This window comes from Chionomys nivalis, chromosome 1 (assembly GCF_950005125.1).
Source record: "Chionomys nivalis chromosome 1, mChiNiv1.1, whole genome shotgun sequence".
In the NCBI taxonomy this organism is placed as follows: Eukaryota; Metazoa; Chordata; class Mammalia; order Rodentia; family Cricetidae; genus Chionomys; species Chionomys nivalis.
Genome location: NC_080086.1, coordinates 21756172 through 21764907, shown reverse-complemented (window position 1 = coordinate 21764907; position 8736 = coordinate 21756172). Strand labels below are relative to the sequence as shown.

The following is an 8736-nucleotide window of genomic DNA, read 5'->3' as shown; positions in this document are numbered from 1 at the left end:
GCATTTAGTCTCCACTCATTTTTAGGTCTCCTGCATTCAAAGCAAGGACCAAAGAAAAAAAATTCATATCTGGTCATAAAAGTGGAGTTCAATAATATACATGCATACATACGACTATACTTTGGGTTTTACTAAGATACCTATTAATTTATAACCATCAGTGCTTTACCAAGAACCCTTATGTATAATCCTCTCAGTGAAATTTCATCTTTGCTGTCAACACATAAATCATTGGATTTTGATGATGATTTTAGCAGATCAGGAATGAAACAGCAACTGTAGATAACAGGTCACAGAGCATCTCTTTCTCATGCATGCTCTGGCACATCCCCTACCCTGTATTTAAAATCCATGGCCCTTTTAAAGAGTAGCTTTAAGCTTGCTACAAATCCATTTCCTGTGTATGTAGCCCCTGCCACAGCTGATTCCGCTGTCACTCAGGTAGGCACATTCTCCTCCTCCTCTGATAGGAACCCTAAAACAACAAACACACACAATTTTGCACACACTGACACTGATTCAATCCAGCAACGAAATCTCATCCATCTTCACTGCTAATTTGTAATAAGAATAAGAGAATGGAAGAGTCCGTGAGGAATCACCTGTACTAGTTAGACTGAACTTTCTTTACATCCTTGGTGTTCAGTTTGAACACCACATCTTTATCATTTCTCCAAATCGACTCTATATAGTGTTTAGAAGGCATTTGACTGGTGCTTGATGTCATGTTAAAATGAACTGCTGCCCTGTGTGGCCTCAAAAGGGTAATTTTTAAATTCTGTCTTGAGTATTTTACACAAGTATAAAAGTGGGGAAAATCCAATAGTTAGTAAATTTTTGAAAGGTCTTTAAAGATGGATGTGACTGGGTGTGTCTTACTGTTTCAGTAAAATGGCTCCATTTGAAATGGCTCTGTCCACATCTAGGATTGTCTTAGTGCTCTTTGATGATGAGACTTTAGAGGAGGTTCCCAATGTCCCCGGAATCTCTGTTTCTGTGTACAGGTGCATTTGTGCACACAGCTGTCTGACTAGTCCTACCCAGCAGTTCTGAAGTGGTTTTCTGGGGTTTCAGAGCCCTCATTGCCCATCTGCATTTATGTCAACAGCCAACAGCAGTGTTTATCATCAAAAAAAATTTCAATTGGTAATTGAGCAGACGGTATCTACCCCAGACGCCATAATCCTGTGAAAGATTTCAATGGACATCAAACTAAGTAAATACTTTGAAAATGATGGCCATTAAATGAAAACACAGAGAAAAAAATTAAATTTGTAGGGAGGTGGAACTTCCTGGGGATTAACTATTGCATATAAGTATACACCCTACCTCTGAGGTACTCCTTCAACCTAAGGGTTTATTTTTCTACGTTTCCAGTACAGTTGGCTCCACAAGACTCAGGCTTTCCTCTCATATAGTCACAGCTCACACAATTACAACTCATGAAAACAGTAGAAGGAAAAGTGGTTTACAAACATACAAGTTGTTATATTCAGTGTTGTTTGTCCACATCCATGGGTGCTCTGGTGACTCTCTGTGAAGGCCGATCCAGTGGTCAGAATCCCCATTGTATCTCTTCAGGAAATTCTGTCGTAAAACACAGAAAGCAAAGAAAAAATGTGTCTCTCTGTTTCAGATGACCCTTGAGTCTTTGCCATACAGTCTCCTTCTGGGAGGGTAACAGGGTGTAACAGAGGGTCACCAACCTTGTAGCCATAATAGCTCTCAGATCTCAGTGGATGCATTTCCATCTATAATCCAAAGTATATGGATGATTACCTGTCCCACTGTGACTGGTAAAGACCCTTGTTAACCTTATCCTAGTAGTTATTAACAGTGGTCACCTTTAGTATGCAATACTTGACAGTTTTGGTGAAGGTTTTATGGCCACCAAGTATCTCAATAGTTTGTATGATTGACATTACAGGTTGATGATGAACACCACATGATCAAAAGTCTCTGAAATGTTTCAGGGTTTCAGTAAGAATCAATAACATCAGCAAATGGCACAGATCAATGTACTTCTATGTCCCCCAGTGTCTAGGGTAGGATGCTTCCTCATGTTTCAGACTTATGCTCACTATTTCAAGGAATTGCATACTAAACATAACAAACAACAAACCAATTCCTGGTCTTTTCTTACCAGCTCCTCCAGACTGTTAAATAGAGCTAGATTGGCTGCTAGTGCTATGCAGGAGGTTTGGCTGGATGTCCAGTTTTTTGTGTCTTGAGAAAAATAAAAACATTGACTTCCAAATCCAATCCAGTCTGTTGGGCAGGTGGGAGAGCAAGGTCCAGGGCACTCAGTGACCAGTTTATCTTTTCTCACTGAAATGTAGACAATTCAGGAAATATAATAAACATTTTATAGTCTTCTGTCTTGGTTAGGTATACAAATCTCAGTTGTGTGATGTGTTTTGTGCAGTAGCTTTCCGAACTTATCATTGAGGGATTCCTCCTAACAGGAAGGTCCCCAATTCAGAAACTTTCAGTGGGCTCTGAAGAAATGATATATTTTTTTTTCTTCATATTTTGTGTTTTGATACAGAATCTCACTATGATCCCCTTCCTGGCTTGGATATCCCTGTGTAGACCACACTTGTCTAGAATATATAGTTAACCCTCCTGGCTGTGCCTCCTGAGTGCTGGGACTAAAGACATAAAACCCTGAAAGGAAATAATTTCTATGCCACCAGTCAATTAAGGATGTTCCTGATTCCTGGAATCTTACAACTTTCTTTCCCTTAACCCTCCTTCACATGCTCTTTTTTTTCTTGACAATACAAAAAGAACTTCCCACTTGCCTGGGTTTACTATAGAAAAATGCCAGCCTGCAAAATATGGTCAAAATAGGTCTTTGATACTAAAATTTTGTACAAGTCCTTCTTATAACTGTACCACACACACACACACTTACACACACACACACACATGCAAATGCACAAACACACACACACACATTGCTTCTCTTCTAGGAGCTCAGAATGACCATCATGAAGAAACTTGACAACAGATGTTAGAACCATGAGCAGAAATGGGAACACTTATTCACTGCTGGTGGGAATACAAACTGATACATGCAATTTGGAGGTTCCTCATTGAAAATAAAAATAGACCTGCTATCTGATTTATCAATGTCACTCCTTGTCATATATGGAGAAAACACATCCTTTTACAGAGCATCTTGCCTTTCATGTTTTTTGCTGCCCTATTTACAACGGAAGGAAATGGACCTGACCTGGATGCCCATCTACTGATGAGTACATAATAATGTGGAACACATCCAAAATTGAATGATATTTTAGCCTTAAAGAAAAATGAATTTGTAGAAAAGTGTGTGGGAAATTATGATATTAAGTGAAGTCACAAAAACTTAGAAAGAACGGGACCCATTTTCTCTGTAACATGCAATCTCAGCCTGAGATGCACTGTGAACAGTTATGAGTGTGATCATAGTATAACACAGAGAAGGAACAATGAAGAGTGACATAAGGTGACAAGCAAGGAAAGGATGCAGCAAAGAGCATACAAGTTATAAAAAAATTTTAGAAAAGAATTGGTTTTCTAGTTTAAACTCTGTGGTACTTCATTAAACTGACATATAAAGTCTAAAACCATAACTGAAACTCCACAGCTTCAGTGTGGCTATTCTAACTGTGTAGAAGTTAGGTGAGATACCTGAGTTTGAAATTTAACATGCTTTTGAGGGCCCATGTTAATGGAGCTGTGTGATGTTTTTAATCTGAGTCTATTATATAAAATGATTGTATACATACATATACATGGATGTAAATGTGGCATCTCTCTCTCCTTCCCCCCGTCTTGCTCCCTCCCTCTCTCTGTGTGTGTGTGTGTGTCTGTGTATCTGTGTGCATGTAAAAGAAGGTTTGAAGGCTGCAAATATTCAGAGGGCATTTTAGAAGAATAATAGATATTCTTCTTTTATAACTTTGCCTTTTCCTTACTTTAACAGATAAGAATGAATACACTCCTCTTTCAAGGTCTAGTGAGTTCCAGGAAATATGTGACCTGATAGGACATAAATACCAGAAATGACTGCCCACACATTAGTGATGGGGAATTTTTGTAGCTGTCCTCAGGTCCCCAAGGCCTCAGAGAAAAGGACCAATGCAACAGGCAGTGAGAATGACTGTCCCTTCTTTTTATTTGACTATTTTCTGAGCTATGTAATAGTTTAGGCTACACTAACCAAGACTTGTTGGCAAATATTTGTCCTGTCTAGACTTGTGTGTATTATTCATTGATGTGGTCAAAATGACTCTTTAGCAATGGCTGCAAAGTTATTCAAGATTTTTATCACATTCTTCAGAACAATCTTCAGCTAAAAGCTTAGGAATCACATGTTCTGGAATTTTCTATTTAATATTTTCGTATTGTGGTTGAAGATATCAACTGAAACCAGGAGTCATGTGCGTGGGGTTCCCTGTACCTTCCCCAATGATATTACTCTTCACTGTTCTCACTTCCTTTTAGCCACAGCATCTTCCTTGTGGATCTCTGCTTAGTTTTCCTCTCCTTCTCTGCCTTGAATAGATACCTCACATGGCATGTATCTAAGCCATTGGAAATATCAGATGTTTACATTACAGTTCACAATGGTAACAAAGTTACAGTTATAAAGTAACAATGCAAATAATTTTATGATTGGGGTTCACCACAAAATGAGTATTTATATGAAAGGTTTGCAATGTTAGGAAGGCATAAAACCACTGCTCTAGAATTACTGAATGTCCACTTCCCAGGGATGCTGAGCCTAACCAACCTCCTGTGCACACCACAGCCTGTGCGGTGCATCTTCCTGTTAGACCCTAAGTTCCCACAGAACAGGAATTTCTGGCGTGTTTTCTCTGGAGTCCTTAGCATGAGTCCTTCCTTACAGTATCAGCTTATAAGTATAACCAACAATGTGAATGTGAACAGAATGCTTCAGAATAAGTCACTTACCTGACAAAGCTACAAGTGTAATTACAGCCACAGTGAGACCCATGTTCACTACATAGCAGCAGGATAGTTTTACAGGAGTCACGGCGGAGACCATTCTGAGACATTTTCCTTGGAGCTCTTTATCTCAAAATATAAATATGAGAACATCAATCTCAAGAATATTTTAGGGAAAATGGTAAATTTACCTCAGAATCATCTGTAGATTTGACTTGTATTCCTCTATTGCAAATGCCCTTCACTGATGAAGGATGCTTAAAAGAAATCCCACATTAGCTCAGAATTGAGAATAATAGACAGTTATTTATTTAGGGGTAGACTTATGTGTAGTAAGGAGGAAAGGTGGGCTGCTTCCCGTCGCTCAGTTCCCAGCCACCTGCTAGCTTTACCCGAAATAATTACACGGAAACTGTATTCTTTTAAACACTGCTTGGCCCGTTAGCTCTAGCCTCTTACTGGCTAATTCTCACATCTTGACTAACCCATTTCTAATAATCTGTGTAGCACCACAAGGTGGCAGCTTACCAGGAAGGATTCTAGCCTACATCCGTCTGGGGTCAGAGAATCATGGCGACTGACTGACTCAGTTTCTTTCTCCCAGCATTCTGTTCTGTCTACTCTTCCTACCTAATTATCTGTCCTATGAAGGCCAAAGCAGTTCCTTTATTAACCAATGAAAGTAATACATAGACCCTCCTCCATCACTTATGAATCAGAATCCTCTGCTAGAAAAGAGAACAGAAACCCCATCCTGCAGCTGCGACAAGAGAACAGATGCATGCTTTACTTTTGCATAAGTAGTAAAAAAAGGCCACACCTCTTGGGTGGGTAACTTAAGGGCCATTGGCTATAGGATTTCTTACAGCACTTCACAGAAGGTCTTGGTTCATAAATGATGTCCTCGTCTACAGAAGACTTGGATGAAGGGGAAATGGAATTTTTCTTATGTGATCCCAGCACTGGGGAGTCAGAGGCATGTGGATCTCTTTGAGTTCAAAGCCAGCATGGTCTACAAAGAGAATTCCAGGACAGCAAGGGCTATACAGAGAAACAATACAAAACCAAAACCAAAAAAAACAAACAAACAAACAAAAACCCCTAGTTGACTTTAACCATCACATTATGTTCATTTTTTTTAAAACTCCAAGATAACAGAGTCTCAGTGTATACTTAGGAAACAGACAAAGGATTGAATGATTGATTAGTTCAGGATAGGAGACAGAAATGGGCCAAACAGATTTAGAAGCAGAGGTCCCAGTGGTGAGCTGTTCCAATTCTCTTTGAAATAGGAAACGTCTTTGGTTATCTCCAGGTCAGAGTTCAGAAATGGCTGAGTCTCTGTTTCCTTTCTTCTAAGAGAGCTCCCTGTGTGGATGCTGTGCATGAGGCTGTAACTGACACTAAGCTCATCTGCTGAGCAGCTTTAGAAATGGATCCCTAGATCTTCCTAGCAGAAACACACCATATCAGTTCCTCAGGGTTAGCCCATAATGTAAATCATCTTGGAGAATCTTGAGCAGGCAATGCTACAGTAGTCTTTGAGGCCATTGGAAATATCAGTGCCCCCCTGAAGTCTATTTCCTCCTCTTAGATGAACAGAATCTGCTTCTTGTCCTGGGATGACATGAGGCACCATTGTATCCTGTCATAAGAGTTAGTCCTGCTCAGTCAATCACATGGACAAGAGACCACCCCTCAGTAAGGCTGATTCACCAAAAGCCATGTAAAAGAGGTGGCAGAAAAAGTATTCTCTACTGAGAAAATGTGATTTTTCTTCCCTGGAACTCCACTCTGTGTGGTCACCTGTGGAGCTACAGCCAAGCAGTCCGTGAAGCTCGCTGGCTTTTCTGAGTTCTAAATCAGACCTGAGCTTCTCCGTGTTGTGATTCACTAACTTTAGGTCCATCAAAGCTGCACCTTTTCACTCTTTTTCTGAAGAACTGTTTGCTAAATGTTGGTCTCTCCGAAGACTCTGGGACAGTTTATATAGTGTTCTTTGGATTTTGGCTCCATAGAACCTTTTCAACCCTTTTTCTTTCCAGTTGTAAATTAAACAAAGATATTCCTTGAATTCAGTGCATCAATATTTCTACAATGTCTTTCCTTTTCAATATATTAGTATGCAACTTTTCCTTAAAATGGTCCCCCAAATCCATTTGGATGTTTCACTTCTGAAAATTGTTTATTTATTTACTTGAACATGTGACTGTTATTGTTTCCTTTCTTTAATTCTTCTTATTTTATGAAACTAAATGCTAAATATTTATTATAGGAAATATCACACATCCCACTCGACCCCAATATTAAATTATGTGTCTTAGCTACCTTTTCTCATAGAATTATGGGCAAGAATGTGATTTTATTTGGAGATTGAAAATGGTTTCATATATGGGACTATTTGACTAAGCTGAAAAATATCTACATTCCTCATGACCTGAGTATTTTTTTTCGTAATTATGAACACTGTTTTCCAGAAAGTCCATATTCTTTCATTAAAACAAACAAATAAGCAAACAAAATTTAAAGTAAGGAAGAGGGATAAAAGGAAGAAAAATAAAAGAATGAAACAATTAGTTTCCAAATACAGAAGACAGTTTAGCAAAAATTCCATAGGATTCTCCATTTCCATAAATTTCCATGAACCAGAAATACCAGAAGATTTGCTTGAGTAAGGGGTTCAACCTCTGCTGTGCCTTCCAGATTTCCTTTGAATCACACTGGATCTGCAAACCCTAGGCCCCAGCCCAGAGGGAACTTCCTTAGCTGTGCATGTTGAAACCTGTGCTGTTAGAGTTTCCTTCACTCTGAGACATAAGGAGCATGGTCTACAGCAACTTTCTTAACTCACCAGAGTTCAAATTACCAGACATAGTAGACTAGAAAGCCAAGGATAAATACACACACAAGTACACACACACACACACACACACACGCACACATGGGCGCTTGGGTAGGTAGGCAGGTAGGCAGGCACTCATACATGCATGCATGCAGGCATGCAGGCAGACAGACATGTATACATAATTGGTCATGCCCATAGGCGTACATGCAGGCACACATGCATACACACCAAAAACAAACAAAACAATCAAACAAAACCTAAAAATCAAACTGAACAAAAAGTATGCTTAAGGCTCTTATTAATTGATTTCTTGATTATTTCTCTTGCTCAGAAATAGGTGAGTATTATATACTCAGATAGAGTAACTAAACTTCTAAGCATCTCTACTTCTCCAGAGACCCAGAGTGACAGGCTGCTAGACAGGAGTCTCTATTTCTCTGTGAGACCCTGGTGAAGCTGTTTTATCCTCTTTTATTTAGATTCTTATTGCATCAAATACATACCAATTTCTCCTTCCTGTTGGAGATCTGTCCTAGTGGGTTCTGTCTCTAGCATGCTCATGGAAGCACTTTGAGTCACTGCAGGATGCATCTCTGAGCCCGAATCTCAGCTACAGCAAGACTGAAATTGAAATCAGAATGGAAGAATCACTGCTTTCAATCTTGGGCAGATTCAAACAAGCCCATTGGTATCTCAGTTGTGTTTATCAGGTGGTTCTTTACTTTTCCCTTCCAGCAGGACACCTGCTAACACAGCACAGGAAACTGCTTATTGGAGAAACAGAAGTTGGTTTTAGGAGAGGGGATTGACACATGGAATAAAGTGTATCGCAAACAAAATTATCAAAATGGTGAACTGTTGTATCATTCAACAACTCAAAGTGCTTTTCGTTCTGAGAAGGGCTTATGTATTTATTTTGAAAACAGGCTCTC

General features: G+C 39.3%; 1 protein-coding gene across 1 annotated transcript; it reads right to left on the bottom strand.

Moving 5' to 3' along the window:
• Positions 1-360: 360 nt before the first annotated feature.
• LOC130881148 (C-type lectin domain family 2 member H-like) lies at positions 361-8395 on the bottom strand. The gene is made up of 5 exons (XM_057780468.1): positions 8308-8395; positions 4966-5088; positions 2144-2328; positions 1481-1587; positions 361-475 (listed from the first exon to the last, which is right to left on the bottom strand). The coding sequence occupies exons 1-5, from the start codon at positions 8393-8395 to the stop codon at positions 361-363; spliced, it is 618 nt and encodes a 205-aa protein (XP_057636451.1).
• Positions 8396-8736: the final 341 nt, after the last annotated feature.

Excerpts from the sequence above, each read along its gene's own strand:
- LOC130881148 (XM_057780468.1), bottom strand. The coding sequence starts at position 8,395 with ATGCATCCTGCAGTGACTCAAAGTGCTTCCATGAGCATGCTAGAGACA. Across the intron at positions 1,588-2,143 it reads TTAACAGTCTGGAGGAGCTG|AATTTCCTGAAGAGATACAA; the intron begins GTAAGAAAAGAC and ends GTTTTACGACAG. Across the intron at positions 476-1,480 it reads AACACTGAATATAACAACTT|GGTTCCTATCAGAGGAGGAG; the intron begins GTATGTTTGTAA and ends TTGTTGTTTTAG.